Raw genomic sequence first — 16,387 nt, 5'->3', positions numbered from 1 at the left:
TGAGAGAGAGAGAGAGAGAGAGAGAGAGAGAGAGAGAGAGAGAGAGAGAGAGAGAGAGAGAGAGAGAGTGCATGCACCAATAAGTAGTTTTGGCACATAAGTACCCCATTTTTTAAAAGCTCGTGTTGATATTTGATAAATGGCACATGCAAAATAGTACAAACATGTAACCAAGATATGTCAATAAAGGAGTCCTTGTTTGCCACTTTGTATTATTTTTGGATAGTTGCACATGATTCTCTTAGTCATGCTAAGATTGAATGCATAGAAAGGGACTAAAAGATGCAAATCAATCTATGAAAGATGGGTGTGTTAATATTTTTATGTAAAGAATATATTATTAATGTGATATGGATCTTTTACATTTAAGTGTTACAAAGACACGGTTAGGGAATGCATTAGTTGATAACTCCACCCTCATACTTTTGGCTAGTGTCAAAGAGTTTGATTTCTAATAGAATGCTTCACATACACTCCATTCTTTGCAAATCCCCTTGGTTACCATTTTAAATCTACTATTCCAAATGAACCTCAAAATCCCATACACTATCACTATAAACAACAATTGGTATGTCTCAGTGCTGTCTAAATGCTTGCATAGAAGCTAGTAAGGTCATGAATGTCTGTATGTGTCCTAGACAACACGACAAAAGGTACACATTAAGACATGCCAAGGAGTTTTAACATGCATAAAGACAATAAGTTAACCAACATGAAAAGGAAGGATTTAAAGATGTTGGGTAGAGTCTTGTACTATAGCATTTGTGAAGAATTGCATATAGCCTTATATTGTAAGCATTTCAATTTTTGATGAGTAATCAAAGTCTCTATTGCCAACATCTTTTTGAATAAAATGTTTTGTGTGTGTGTGTGTGTGTGTGTGTGTGGGTGTGTGCACACCCACGTGCACTTATGTGCATGTGGCTTGTTGCTAACTTTATTTAGAAAAGGGAATCACACTAAAATTATAATTTCTTTTTTTCCTTAAGAGTTCATTATATGTAAACTCTAAAGAGCACTCCAAATAGTACGTGCATTCAAGTGGTATTTAGAAGCCCTCTTTTCATTGTTCTTTAAGACAAAAGTTACAACTCTTCTCTAGATTTTAAGTAAATAAAAGATCCCTTGTTTGTTAAAAGTTACATTAAGAAAAAACTTCTTTCATTTTTTTTGGACACTACGTATGAAAAAGTATCATATAGCCCCTCAAACTATGGTGAATCAATTGAGGATCTATAAAGCTCTTTGTTGTGTTTGTTGATACCTTGTGCACAATATTGCCAAACTGTCATAACACACATCGTGAGAAGAAATCTCATTTTTTGCATTTTAAATGCAGGTAAGATGTAATTGGTGGAGTTAAAAAGTGGACTCTTAAATGGTGAATATAAGATATATATGTTTTGCGAACATGTTCATGTTTGCTATTCATGATATATATGCTCCTCTATGATACATTCTAAGGTGGACCTTGTGAAAGAGAGAAATCAAGAACAATGCTTTCTTTGCATTCTTAGTGCCTTATTATTTTAACAAATCCATCACGGGCTGCTTAGTTATAATCACAATAAGTAGATGAGCATATTGTAACTTTATCACTAGCACCCTTTAATCCTTCAAAGAACAACCACAATCATTTTTTCAAAATAAATTTTGGCAAGCAAAACTTACGGCTTACACGTGAGGATGAAAGTGGCATATGTACATCAAATAATAAAAGGGGAGGCATGATGCATATGACATGCGTGGCATTGATAATGGACAGGAAGGCATAGTCTTTGATATGTAAAGAAAAATAGGGCTAAATGAAATCTACATTCCAAGACCAAAAGGAGTTCTAAAATTGAAAGTGTAATGCTTTTAAGAAGGTAGCCTTGGTAGTGCTATATGACAAGCATTGTAACTTGTGTAAAATTCTAGTTTGCAAGTCCTAAGGTGTTTTGGTTTCTCGATAAAAGTTTCATAGATGCTCCATAAAATGGTGTACCCCTCAAGTGAGGGATTCCCTTGTCCTTCAAAGTGACGAACAATGTTAGAAGAACTTAGCACTAAGTGTATTATTGAGACGTCATGGTTGGGAAGTTTACATCATCTTTTTTCAAAGGAATAGATTCTCTCTTGGCAACTAACATTGATCTCGTTGTTTTTCAATAATGACATGTGGTTACCTTGAAGGATTGTCTATATTTTTTTCATGGTTGAAAGCAACATCTTTCTCAAGCACCGTTGATGAGACTTATGAGAGCATTCCCACGCCCCCCAAGAATGCACAAAAAATTGTAGCTGATTGGTGGGCATATAATTAATCTAGAATGAGAAAGTAAAATTTGTTGTTACCAATGGATGTGATGCCTTTGAGCAAGTAGTGTTTTCACAGTTGTGGTTGCAGTTTCACATACTTCAAGGAAGTTGGAGGAAGTTTTTCTATATTGGGCATGGAGGGGGCAGAGATAAGTTCAGTCATTCCTAGGGAAAATTGATGGTAATTTTGATGTTTCTTCCCACCACTGGTTGGCAATCACAATGCTTATGTGAACAACTCCTTAGAGTTTGCCAAGTTAGAACTTATGATTACCTCACATCATGGGAAGTTTAGCAAATGTACCTAGTGGAAGAAAAAATCTTTTTTTAGACCAATCAAAATAAGGAGGGGATTTTCACCTCGGTCGATTTGTCTTTCAGGAATCTACACATCAAATGGTTTTATTTGAAAATCTTCACCACCGTTGATTTCACTAAGGCCAGTACGAATATCGACCGGTGCTTTCCAAATTGAGCGAAAAATACACCATAGGAAGGTTTTTCCCCTAACAATGTACCTACAAGTGACATGGTGAGGGAGGATAGTTAAGCTAATTATTGAAAGGTGGACTTTTGAAAAAGTCTTCAAAAACTGGGTGCGTAGGACATTAGGGCTAGTCTGTATGTATGATGGACTCACACATGCCCCATTATTACCGAGGGTAAAAAGGGGAGAAAGTTACATCCACCGTCAACGCCCTCATGATGGCAAGGAGTTGACTTGGAACGGAATCTAGCTCGAAAGGTGAACGGAATCTTGGTGTTTACCGTTCCGAGGAGAGAGGCCATGCAAGGGCAAAAAATAAATACATATTATTATTATTTTTGGGGCCAGGAGCCGGCCAGGAAGAGATGGGCGGCGAGAAGCAACTTTTTTTTTTCGGGGGTCCGGGATTGGTGGGCCAAAGGCTACGATAATGTGAAATGGCCGGTGGTAGGCAGCCCAGATGCCAGAATAAAGGAGAGCACATGATCTATTTGCTGGGTGTATTTTTTTTTTTTTTTTCCCTCTACGATCATGACCAGCTCTTGGATTCCTTCAATTATTATGATCATCATAATAGTCCCACCATTTTACCTCCCAAGGCCCCTTTTCTCACTTCACGTTTCTCTACCGCACACACCGTGTGACCGCCCTCTTAGCTCTGCCTAGGGCATTGACCCGTGAAATATAGTGCTGTGTGGTTGTGTTCTCTCTGCGGTTTTTGGCTGCCCTAGAGTCAATGATAGCCCACTATCTACCCCTCCCCCCCCCTCTCTCTCTATCTCTCTCTCTCTCACGCACGCACACACGAGCGTCTTCTTCAGGTCTTACTGTTCCCCTTGCGAAACTGCAATATAGAGTAATGATGCGATGAGCAGCATCTTTACCTCTTATAGTCCTTGCCCAGACACCACAACCTCACCATAACTTGGTCTATCCGAGAGAGAGAGAGAGAGAGAGAGAGAGACACAGAGAGAGAGCTAATGGTCTCACCTTCTTTGCCTTCCCCCACCCTACTGCACTGCAATTCATAGAGACACAAAGAGCTCGAGAGCTCGAGAGAGATAGAGCCCGTCGTCCAGGGCTCTTTCTTTGTTTCTGTGACCTCCATAGCCTTCTCTCTCTATCCCAAGATGCGCACCCGCACAGGCCACAGTTACTCTAGCCCTCTGGCAAGGCCTGAACGAGCCCCGAAGCGGGCGAGATTAACTCTCTCCCAACAGAAGCACAACCATGATGATGCTGCTGCCGGCAAGGATATCAACCCATTTGATGCCTTGCCTGAAGATCTGCTTCTCTCCATCTTTGTATGCATCAGCTCTACGGCTTCTTCTCCATCTGATCTGCTTGGCTCCAGGCGAACGTATGCACCCTAATATACTCCCTCTCAATGTGTTTATAGTGTCGTGTTTAATGTTAATGTGTTTACAGCGTCTTCTGGTTTTGATAACACGGTAATGAGCTCGTAATTATGTTGATAATTTGCGGTCGTTAATCCTTTTTGTGCTTTCTTTTTACGCAGCTGCAGGAGATTCAACTCTCTGGCCACCCATCCCCTTGTCTTGGCGAAAGCTCGCCTGTCCGCATTGAGATTAAAAGCCGCCACATGGTGCAACGGCTCCAACCGCTACCTGCAGCAATGCGCTGATGCTGGGAATATTGAGGCGTGCTACACCCTAGGAATGGTATATAATTGCTCACTTAGGTCTTGCTATCATTAGTGCCAAATTAAATTTCCAAATTATACCTTCAGCCCCGCTTAATGCTAGGATTAATTTATGCGATTGATTACACACAAAGGATGCTCTTTGGAAGCCTCCTGGTACATGGAGAAAAACAATTCTCCTCTCAGAAGATACCCAAAGCTTTCATGAAATAATGTCACTAGGAATCCACGTAAAGGCTGTGGCTACACTGTAGGCATAGTGATTATGGCGTTTAATCCATGGTTCCTCTCATTATGCTTTCATGAACCCTCTTGTAAGGTTATTCATCCAATAAGTTTCTCCTTGCATGTGTATGTAAATTGGAAATTTGAAGGTCATGGAGGGCATCATGATCTTTAACCTTAGCCTTGACCCAATGCAGAAATTTGCTAATGACCCATCTACATAAGCTCATAATATCTAATTGATGTTCTCTCATGTGTTAGTGACCCATCTGTAGAAGCTCATCATATGGAATTGATGTTCTTCTATGTGTGATAATGACCATCATGTATGTAAGGATATGATACCTAATTAATGTTCTTTCTGTGTTAATGACCCATCCGTTTAAGCATGTGATTTCTGAGTAGTTTACCTGGTGGTGCAGATCCGGTTCTATTGTTTATTAGAGAGAGAGCAAGGGCTAATACTACTGTCTAGGGCAGCAAAGGCATGTCATTCATGTGCACTTCATTCACTAGCAGTGATACAGTTCAATGGGAGTGGGGGGACAAGGAAGCACAAGAACTTGAAGGCAGGTGTATCATTCTGTGCAAGGGCGGCGTCATTGGGTCACATAGATGCAATGCGCGAGCTAGGGCATTGTCTGCAGGATGGCTATGGGATTGCCAAGAATGTTCTAGAAGGTCGGAAGCTGCTTCTAGAAGCTAATGCGAGGGAGGCAGCGGCAGCTGTAACATCTAATCTCTCCAACATTACAGGGCAGACGCTGCAGCTCACTGCAACCAAGATTGCCTTAGGCTGTTTCCACCACCATTTCCTATATCAGCCTTCATACTCCAAGCTCAGTGAAGCACAAAAAGCCGCTCTGGAACAGCATGTAGATCACTACCACCGCCACCCTCTGTACAAATTTCTTCAAAGTGGTGGTTGCTCCCTTCTTAGTGACTTTGGCTGTAATGTCCCTCCTCCCAAGCTTCACATCTCTCACCTCTTCTTGGTGGACTGGTTCACACTCTGGCCCCCCTCGGCGGGCCTTCGCCTCTGCTCCCACGAGCATTGCGGCCGCCCCGAGACCCGACGCCATGAATTCAGACGCTGTTCTGCATGTGGCACTGTCAACTACTGCTCTAGGGCTTGCCAGGCCCTGGACTGGAAACTCAGGCACAAATTTGTCTGTGTTCCTGTTGCTAATTGGCCCCATCGGCAACACATTAATCATAATCATCATGCTAATGATGATGATAATGATGATGTTGAGGATTTCTAGCACCCAATTATCCCTTCTCCTCCCATAAAATGTTTGGTTAATCATCTTTACTGGTGCACATCGAGCTCCTAATCGAGAGATCTTGGGTTAGAATGTAACATTACACATCGGGCTCTTAATCAAGAGATCTGAGGTGCAAGTCCCATTCCCTGCTGTTGGTAGTCTTGTATGGATTGCTGTCATGTGGATCAATGATGTGGTTTTCTGGTTCAAGAGCTGATTTGCATCGGATAATCCTTCAAGGGTTCTTGGCATAGTTGTTACTTCCTCTTCTGGCTTGGCTATGTCATTAAAATTTTTAATCTATTGGTTGGCTGTCATAGCCACTCGTATCTATGTGATTTGCTGGCTTGGCTATGACATTTAAAGCTATGTAAGCCCTTAACCTTCAGTACATTATGTGGGCTGTGGTAACATTATGTGGGCAGTTATTAGCATGATAAATCTATTGTCTGTTAAACCTTAACCTTCAGTAGATTATGTGGGCTGTGGTAACATTATGTGGGCAGTTATTAGCATGATAAACCTATTGTCTGTTTAACCTTAACCCTAAAACCTTAGGGCTGTGGTTACATTATGTGGGCAGTGATTAGCGTGGTAAACCTAGTCTGTTTAACCTATTGAATGCGCTGTTTCTTTTGAAATCAGCGGATCACAAATGGCATCCAAGGGCTGATCAATCCGAGTAAATAAATAAATAAATAAATAAATGTGTTTATAGCTTGCAAGTGTTGCATCCCAGGATAAAGTATTAAAAGAAATATCAATTTTAAGCTTACATTTCACCTGCACCACAATGACAATGATGTACTCACCGTCCATACCTCAACCATATCAAAATCTCAACCGTCCAAAAATTGCAAACCTTCACCGTTGTTAGGTAAAGATTTTTTAATTCTCAGCGAGGTTGGGTACTGAAATTAGACGCCACTAGAGCATATTCAAACCTAGTACCTCTGGTTTGGGAGGCGTGGGCATCACACCAGTGCTCAAATAACTCGGTTTGTAATGTAATTTTCTCAGCTGAAATTTAGAAATCTCGATTGAAATAGCACGTTGCCTTTAATTTTAAAGGATGAAATATGTACATTTTTGTCATTTGTATGATTTTAAAGTCTAAATTCCAATTAAAGTTAAGCATTGCCTTTAATTTTAAGGGTTGAAACAAACATTTTTTTTTCGAGCACTGTTGTTGGATTATAGCCCAAGAGGCATGTTATGGGTGAAGTTCCGTGTGTAAATGAACGTCATGATGAGGGCTCATGCCATGTGCCACCAATGACCACTTTTGCATCAATCAAAAAATCCAAAAATTATGTGTTGAGTTTGCATCGATCAAAAAATCATAAGCGTTGAGCTAGCAACTAAACACTGAATGGGAATAACATCATTGATCAGATACTTCATGTGCAAATGATAGCCACCATTATAGAATATAATTGTATGGAAGTGTCCAAGAAATTCTTTTCACTTAGTCTTGTATCACGAAAGTGTAATTTTGAACAGACTTTTTAATTTAAGATTCACTTAGTCTTACATCATGAAATTGCAATTTTAAGAATAAACATATGTTTAAAATTTAGAGGAGGTATTTTTCCTTCAAATTGAAAAGGTTTTTTTTAAATAAATTGAACAAGTTCTAGGCTAAATTGAACGTATTATTGTATAATGGTTTCTTGGATAAATTTCCATGATTTTCCCCTGATTGTCTCTCTCTAGAATCTAGTGACTTTTTTTAAAAAAATTGTGAGGATTGTTGCTTAATAATACTCCTTAGAGGATGGGGTGTATGATAAATGTAAATTGAGGGATAATTTTTGATGGTGGCATGCTTTTTTTGCCCTTTTTGTTCTCCTTATTTATTGCTAGAAGATAGCATTAATTAAACACACACAAAAAAAAAGTCCATAGTGTTAAAATCAAGTAGGTTGCTTCATATTGAAGGGTCATGCATGTATTTTGGATTAAGAGACTAAGGGAGGTGATGTTGTAACTTCAATATATATATATATATATATATATATATATATATATATATATATATATGTATATGTATGTATGTATGTATGTAAGTATGTATGTATGTATATAATCAATGCGACTAGTAATTATAATTAATGCATGTACTTTGGATTAAGGGACTAAGGGAGGTGATGTTGTAACTTCAATATATATATATATATATATATATATATATATATATATATATAAAAGTTTCCAAGAGGGTTAATGATAGCAGTTGGGATATCTCATGTCCATGAAATATATAAAGCCGATTTGGGTAAGTGTATACGTCAAAAAGGGCTGATTCAAAAAGGGGTTTTGAAATAAACACCAAGGGCGCTCAAACAAAGGAAATATATGTTTTCAAAGGTTAGTAGGCCAAGGTCACATTCTGGAACTAAGTCGTTTTGCTTCAATCCAACGCAACACTACCGTGTGAGCCACGACGATTATTATTGTTGTCAAAAGCATAACCCTCCCAACAACGCATCTGAATTATATACGCCATCCCAATGCTATTTCAAGCATTTGCATTCACCATGGAATGGAATGTTGTTATGTGGATAGATACCTTACCCACCCTCCCCCTACCATGTTATTATGGCAAAGGTAGTAAAGGGACATCATGTTTGAGGCCCATGGCCTTCCATATGCAAAAATTACCATGCCTATAGTTCTTGGCCCACATCATCTCGCACCCCTGGACTTCTCGAGAGAGGAGTAGGCATCGAGGAGGAAAAAATTAGTGTCTATCTATAGCCAATTGGCTGTCTTTCAAGGGCCTCCGAAATTATTTGGCTATTTTAAAAGTCCATTTTTCAGGAAATTCGCCCAACTTTTTACACTTTTTAAAGGTTTTAAAGAAAGATTAGCCAAAAATACTTTAGGCACTACCTTTTTATGTAATAAATCCAAAAGATTCGCCCTAAATTTCTAGTTTCACATAGAATATATATTTGCCAACCATTTACACTTAGATTCTTGAAGGTGCCTTATTTTTTTACCTTGTAGGCATTTTGCAAGGATTTCAGCATGGCTCAGGATTTCGAGTTCCTCACTCCAAAGGTCCCAAATAACTCGAAGGGTAATCCTTTTGCACGTGGAACATGCATCATTGTTATGCATGAAAGGGCAATTGTGCCACGTTGGGACACAACTCTAAGTGGTTGTTAGGTAACCTTAACTCACAAGTATGAATGTTTAAGTGGTAACAACCACTATTAGAAAAAAACATGGGTAAATTAAAATTGGACCTTCAAAATTCAAAAAATAACTTTCAAAATTTGAGTTTGTGGATGGTTTTATAAGAGGTTTTAGTAATAACACCTGTAAAATTGTAAAATATCAAAAATTACATGCTCTTCTCGTTGAGATTTAAGTTTTCCACCTATAAATGAGGAAATTTATTTCAAACAATGGTAATAACATCATTATCAAATACTCCATGTTCAAATAATTGCCACACATACATGTAAGACCTCTTTTGTCTATACTCTATAGGTCACTCATGGATACCACTATTCTCCATCAAATATTTATGGCTCTATGGTTGGTGTGGCCCAACCATCCACTTAATGTAAGCATGAAGGTTTCTCATTCTCTCTTGGGGGGGCTAAAGAAAACCATACTCCAAGCCTTGACATAGTAAGTGGAGTGAATATCTAGCAAGACACCCATTCTTGATAGTAAACAAAGGTGGGGTTTGTAACTACCAAAACAATCACCATATATACTAACTCATGGAGCATAAACCAAATAAATCCCCTCCATTAGTAGCTAGGTGTACTGGCAAATGATAATACTCCTCTTTAAAGTCCTACCATTGCATTTCTACATGTTTCTATGCTTGCAATCAATAGGTATACACAAGGTCCCATCATGAGATTTATGCTTGGCATCCCATGTCATGAAGGTATAGTAAGAGTAAACCTTAAAACCTCAACCGATAGAATACCTAGTGTTCGTAGAAAACCTATAAGCTATATATACAACATACTTGTAATTTTTAGTTGTAACTTTTATTTTCCAATTCTAAATTGTTGTAAAATTCAAGGTATCTTACATTTTACCTCCAAAATTCATGTTTTTTAAAATAAAAAGAAATCTTTGAACTCTTGAGTTGTAAGTTTTATGATTTATTGAGAAAAGTATTTTCTAAGACTACTTCGTAGAACTTTCTATTTCTTTGTGTAAATGTTAATGCCTCCCTTGCATGATAGCATTGGGATAGGGCCAAATTTCATTAGCTTTGAGATGCTAATAAAATATTTAATGTCTTAGATTGATGTTAATGGCCAATGGCTTCAATTGATTTTCCTACACATAATACAAAGAAGTGTGACACATGGGTGTCCCATCTCATTTCTTCTTTGTTACCTATCTGTGAATACTCTTGGTTGTGAGTTGTACAAGAAAGTTGAAGCATGTTAATTGATGGATTTTACCTCTCTCAATGAAAAATAACACCTATTAGAGTAGTTTAATGATTGCCCAACTCTGTTTATAAATTTCTTGCAAGGAGGGAGGCAACGAGCAATAGTAGAACTTTCTATTCATTTGTTTGAATGTTAATTCCTCTCTTGCATGAGAGAATTTGGTGGGACTTGGTCTAAATTTCATTATCTTATTGAGATACTAATAAATTATTCAACATCTCATATTAATGTTAATGGCCAATGGTTTCAATTGATTTTCCTACAAAGCAGTGTGAGGGTGTCCCATGTCATCTCTCCTTTTTTATGTATTTAGGAAGGCTCTTGGTTGCGACTTATAAAGGAAAGTTGAATCATGTTAATAATATATTTTACCTCTCCCAAGGAAAAATAACACCTATTAGAGTAGATTGGTGATCACCCAACTCTGTTTATAAGTTGCTTGCAAGAGAGGCAAGTTTGCAATAATAGAGCTTTCTATTCCTTTGTGTACATGTTAATGCCTCTCTTGCATGATAGCATTTGATGTGGCTAGGGACAAATTCATTAGCTTATTGTGTACGTGTTAATGCCTCTCTTGCATGATAGCATTTGATGTGGCCAGGGCCAAATTTATTAGCTTATTGAGATGCTAATAAAATATTAAACATTTCATATTAATGTTAATGTTCAATGGTTTCAATTAATTGTCCTATAAAGAAATGTGAGACATGGGTGTCCCATCTCTCATCTCTCCTTTTTCACCTATCCACATGAGTTCTCTTGGATGAGACTTATAACAAAAAGTTGGAGCATGTTAATTGATAAATTTTACTTCTCTCCCAATGAAAAATAACACCTATTAGATGAGTTTGGTGATTCTAATACACATGGAAAGTTGAAGTATGTTAATTGATAGATTTTAGCTCTTCCAATGAAAAATAACACCTATTAAATTAGTTTGGTTTTCACCCCCAACTCTAACACACATGGTAGTCAAGTAGAGAAATTTTAAAAATTCTAGACATTGGTCTTGAATTTTGGTACGGTCTTAGGGTCCTTAATCAAAGAGGTTAAAATTTTGGTACGGTCTTAGGGTCCTTAATCAAAGAGGTTAAAATTTTGATATGGTTGGACTATTATCTTGCAAAATCTACGAGAAGGATCATTAGCATTTTAAGAGTACCCATGCAAACTAGAACCTCAAACGGTGAGAGATGGGCATGAGTTATGTAGAACCTCAAATGGTGAGAGATGGTCGTGAGTTCTATAGAACCATTCATGATTTTAAATAAAACCATTATGTCTAGTGTCATATATAATCATTTTGAAAAAAAAATCTATTTCTTTAAAAAAATGCAACAAATGGTGCATGTTAATACTCAATTTAAAAGGGGAGCTGATTATTTTAAATAAAGCCACTATGTCATATATTATCATTTACTACTATGAATCAAAAAGAAGAAACCTATTTTTTAAAAAAAGGTAAAACAATGAAGGCCAAGATGAATGGGAGGAGACATGTTAACATAAAGGCCTTGGCAAATGTGTAGTGAGAGCAGCCCAAAACCCAATCAAAGCCTAGGTAGATCTTTTCACAATCAATCTTAGATCAATCTGAGAAGCAATGAAAGGGGCTTGGAAAGGCCTCTCCTAATTATCACTGTTATGTGATACTTTAAATCACTTTATTGGTGGGTCACAAACTCAAGTGTGTAGGATGAAATGAAAGGATCTCAACGTGTATCCCGAAGAGAGATTTTGACATAAAGGGGCCTACTCTCTAAACAAGAAAGGTCTACAAGTTTGGGTAAACTTTGAAACTTCCATACTTGCACCTAGAAGTTGTGGGGCACAATTAAAGAGCAATACAAACTCCAAGTTTGGGTAAACTTATGAAACTTCCATATGTACACCTAGAAGTCATGGGACATAGCTAAAGAGAAATTTAAACTCTAAAACATTGATAGAGAAGGTGGATTGGATGGATAAAATTTGGTAATAACCAAGCAAAGGGATTTAATAAGCATGAGAAATGGAGATGGGGATATGCTTGTCTCAGAATCCTATGAATTCACCAATCACAAGTGGGGAACTATTCAGGATGCAATAGAGATCCCTTATGGTAGTAATAGATAGCCATTGTGTGCAAGTATAGAGCCCCTTATTGGTTAGTTTGACTTGGCTATACTATTCCTTTGGAGAAGGAGAACTTGCACATCCAAAAGCATGGTCTTTGATCAAAGGAGGTTTATTAGTTAGTATGACTTGGCTATACTTTGTCTTTAGAGAAGGAGAACTTATCCATTAAAAAGCGTTATCTTTGATCAAAGGACCCATTTTACTCACTCAATTCCATGCTTGTGATTTGGACCCTTAGTTTTGTTACTAGTGTATATAGGTGGGAGATTATCCATTTTGTTGTGTACATTTTATTTTCTATATCACACACACACACACACACACGCGCGCGCGCGCGCGCATGCACGTACACGTAGAAATATACATACCCCACTTCACACTTAAAAACTCACTTTCCTACACCTTATCCCTTACACCCCCTTCACATATTTACATGCAATTTTACACATACACATACATAAGAGTGCATGCACACGTGTGCACGTGTATGCATGCGTACACACACAAGTTGAAATATCAAGCTTAACTAGTGTAGATATGGGTGACATGTCAAGATGACAGCTCCACACTTATGATACGTGCACACGTACGTATGCACACACACACACACACACACACACCCCCATTGAGATATTGAGTTCAACTAGTGTAGATATGGATATGGGTGTGGCACACCAAGATGAAAGCATCATGCTTATACCACTGGCATGGTAGGTGAGATTATGGGTGATTACATAGGTTTTATACACTGTGTGACAACCATTTTGGTTTACTAGAGTTATGGCATAGTTATAGCACTAGCTCATGTAGTTAGGTTCACATTATGGATTGAACTTTACATGTTATAGTAGGAGAGTACTTTCTCTTATAGTATGTACTTTTATCTTTATGTTATGATAGTACAGAGAAGAGAAGAGAATATAAGAAAATTTAGCCATCCATCTCTTTTGTGTGCTCATCTACTCGTGTGTGTTCATTGGCTTTAAAGGAGATCAAACTCACCCTCTCCCCCTCATTCTTCTCATGGTATTAGAGCACTGGTTTGCATGAAGAGCTCAAGAGGTAAGTAAGAGATAAGAAAAGGAAGCAATATAAGGGTAAGGTTAACTCTATCTCTTTCCCTTTAATTTAGAAGTAAATCTCTGCAAAAAAGTAGTTGCTAGGCAAGAGCAAGAGGCAGACACAACAGTGAGGTGTGCTACCATATCTTGACGTGTCTTTTCGTGGTGAAACAAAGAGGCATTATACTATGGGGTAAGATTCATAGGACCTTAGTGAGTTTAGAATTTGGATTCAAGGCCATTTTGGGCCCAATTTTTTGACTCTGCAAGTTTTTCGCAAAAGCACTCTGATTTTGATCGTGTATGCCTAATTTTTGGTCTGTGTAAAGTTACGAAAACATTTGGCTGTAGTACAATCCGTATTGAGGATCTGAGATTTATAGGTTGTTGGTGGTTAAATGTTTGGTGGGTAACTCATCCGTTATACAGTTCTAGTATAACAAGTTTACAGGTTGTTGGTGGTAGTATGCTTGGTGAGTGACTCATTCATTTACAGTTGTAGTATAACAAGTTCATAGTACCACAGGAGGTGATTGTGTTAGAGACTATAATTTTGTAGTGTAATAGGTTTATAGTACCACAGGAGGTGACTGTGTTGGAGACTACAAAGTTTCTATAAGCAGTGTTTGGTAAGTTGCTATAGGTAACAATGTCTAACAGTCTATCCTAGATTATGGGTGAGAAGATATATAAGAATAACTTTCAAGCATGGAAGTTTAGGATGAGAAACTTCATTATGGGAGAAGGATACTAGGAGTTTGTTTAAGGGTTTGACGATGAGGGAGCGAGAGCTTCAGAAAGAAAACGTCACTCCTCTATAGCAAAGTTCTTTAAGGCGTAGCATGAGAAAGCCAACAAAGTGATGTACTAGTTGTCTATTTGTATGTTAGATGCTATGATTGGCTAATGTACAAAGAAGAGGAAGAGGGCACAATATTCTAAGGCACATGTTATTTTGGAAACATAAGTCATGGGCAGCAATATGATTCTAATGTACAAACAAGAGGAAGAGGCCACTCTAGCATATAGGGAAGGAAGGCTATATAAAGTAGAATGCCATTAAAGTGAGAAGTTGTAGCACAACAAGAGGAAACTATGTATCTTTAAAGCAAGCTATTTCTATGACTATAGATTAAAGGAACCCTAGAGAGGACTAGGTCATATAACAAAGGAGTCTATTATGCATCCTTATTGACACATGGCAACTTTTTTAGGTGCACTCTATAGCTTCCCCCTCTTTTCATGTGTCACCCCTCTCTGCCTTCTGTCCCATGTTCACAACCGCCTCCTGTCTTGCAGGTTGCAGAGATGAAAACCTGCATGCATGCAATAGCGCTGCCTCCTATCCCACGTTCAGAGCCGCCCTTCATCAATGTGAAATGCACAATATTTTGAATATCATACAGACGTGCATTCTCTTCCTCAGTTGTTCGAAGTTGCGCATTTTTTGGTTGAGCCGTCCCCTGCATTTTCCAGTTGGTGTCTCCTCTTTGCCCTTCGTGGTTGCAGTCTGCTGGTGAGTGCTCCCTTTCTCTCTCTCTCATTCTCTCCCTTCCTCTCGTCTTTTGTGGGTGTGTGGGTAAGAGAGGACAATTCGCACTACCTTTCTATCACCCAAATGTGGTAGATTGGCTAGTGTAATTGCCCTTGGGATGACATGTACCCACCTGGGTTCAAGTCTCTCTGTCGGTTGGGCTCTCTAGATCAATAAGTTGACTTTAAGCAGCTCTCGTCTCCTATGGGTGTGTGGGTAAAAGAGGACAATTCGCACTACCTTTCTATCACCCATGTGGTAGATTGGCTAGTGTAATTGCCCTTGGGATGACATATACCCACCTTGGTTCAAGTCTCTTCGTCGATTGGTCTCTCTAGATCAATAAGTCGAAGTTAAGCAACTCTTGTCTCTCCTATGGGTGTGTGGGTAAAAGAGGACAATTCGCACTACCTTTCTATCACCCAAGTGTGGTAGATTGGCTAGTGTAATTGCCCGTGGGATGACATGTACCCACCTGGGTTCAAGTCTCTCCGTTGATTGGTCTCTCTAGATCAATAAGTCGACGTTAAGCAGCTCTCGTCGTCATCTCTCTCTCTCTCTCTCTCTCTCTCTCTCTCTCTCTCTTAAGTTCTCATGTTTTTTTTGTATGGCAGGTTGCCTATGTTGCTGTGTGGAGGTATTCACCAACTACCTTCTGCTCCTCGTGCCATCTTCCTCTTTGCCCTTGGTATGGTGGTCTGCTGTGGTGAGCGCTCTCTCTCTCTCTCTCTCTCTCTCTCTCTCTTTCTCTCTCTCTCTCTCTCTCTCTCTCTCTCTTTCTTAAGTTCTGATGTTCTCTTTGGATGGCAAGTTGTTGACGGGTAGGGCGTTGCGTCCCTATTGACACGTTCACCAAACGACGTTTCTCTCCTCGCGCGCCATCTTGAAGTAAGCCTGCACAAATCCAGTCCTTTGATGACTCCTGCGTATGCGTGTGTGTGTGAGAGAGAAAAGTGCCATGTATACTTTGTTGGTGGTGGTGCCGCCGACCGGATAGCAACTGTTACACTGCTCCCTCCAACATGCATGATTGGCACAAGTTCTTTAAAGCAATCACTCAATCTATCTGTGCATGTGTGTGTGAGAGAGAGTTGTGCATATGCGTGTGTGTGTTTGTACCAAATTCTGTGCTCTTTTTTTGTATGCATGTGTTGTTGAGATATCGAGCTCATCTAGTGAGGCGGTGGACACTAGGCGATAGGCGGTGGACACTGATGACCCACCTAGGGGATAGGCCCCACACTTACACCACTGGCATGGTTGGTGAGATCATGGGTGATATGCGGCCAGTGGG

The 16,387-nt window shown here is 38.9% G+C and overlaps 1 protein-coding gene across 1 annotated transcript; it reads left to right on the top strand.

Annotated features, from left to right (window-relative positions):
- The first annotated feature begins 3,469 nt into the window (after positions 1-3,469).
- Positions 3,470-6,298, top strand: LOC147611994 (F-box protein At1g67340-like). Its single transcript, XM_086783850.1, has 3 exons — positions 3,470-4,148; positions 4,308-4,470; positions 5,099-6,298. The coding sequence occupies exons 1-3, from the start codon at positions 3,919-3,921 to the stop codon at positions 5,939-5,941; spliced, it is 1,236 nt and encodes a 411-aa protein (XP_086639976.1). The 5' UTR covers positions 3,470-3,918; the 3' UTR covers positions 5,942-6,298.
- The last annotated feature ends 10,089 nt before the right edge of the window (positions 6,299-16,387 follow it).

The sequence above is a fragment of the Cibotium barometz genome, chromosome 46, assembly GCF_041138505.1.
Source record: "Cibotium barometz isolate CiBa-2024 chromosome 46, ASM4113850v1, whole genome shotgun sequence".
In the NCBI taxonomy this organism is placed as follows: Eukaryota; Viridiplantae; Streptophyta; class Polypodiopsida; order Cyatheales; family Cibotiaceae; genus Cibotium; species Cibotium barometz.
Note: the sequence above shows the minus strand (reverse complement) of the source record. Positions and strands in the feature narration are given on the sequence as shown.

Bases quoted from the DNA above. Each gene is read 5' to 3' on its own strand.
- LOC147611994 (XM_086783850.1), top strand. From the start codon at position 3,919: ATGCGCACCCGCACAGGCCACAGTTACTCTAGCCCTCTGGCAAGGCCT. The intron at 4,149-4,307 runs GTATGCACCCTA...CTTTTTACGCAG, and splicing joins CTGCTTGGCTCCAGGCGAAC to CTGCAGGAGATTCAACTCTC. The intron at 4,471-5,098 runs GTATATAATTGC...CTGGTGGTGCAG, and splicing joins CGTGCTACACCCTAGGAATG to ATCCGGTTCTATTGTTTATT.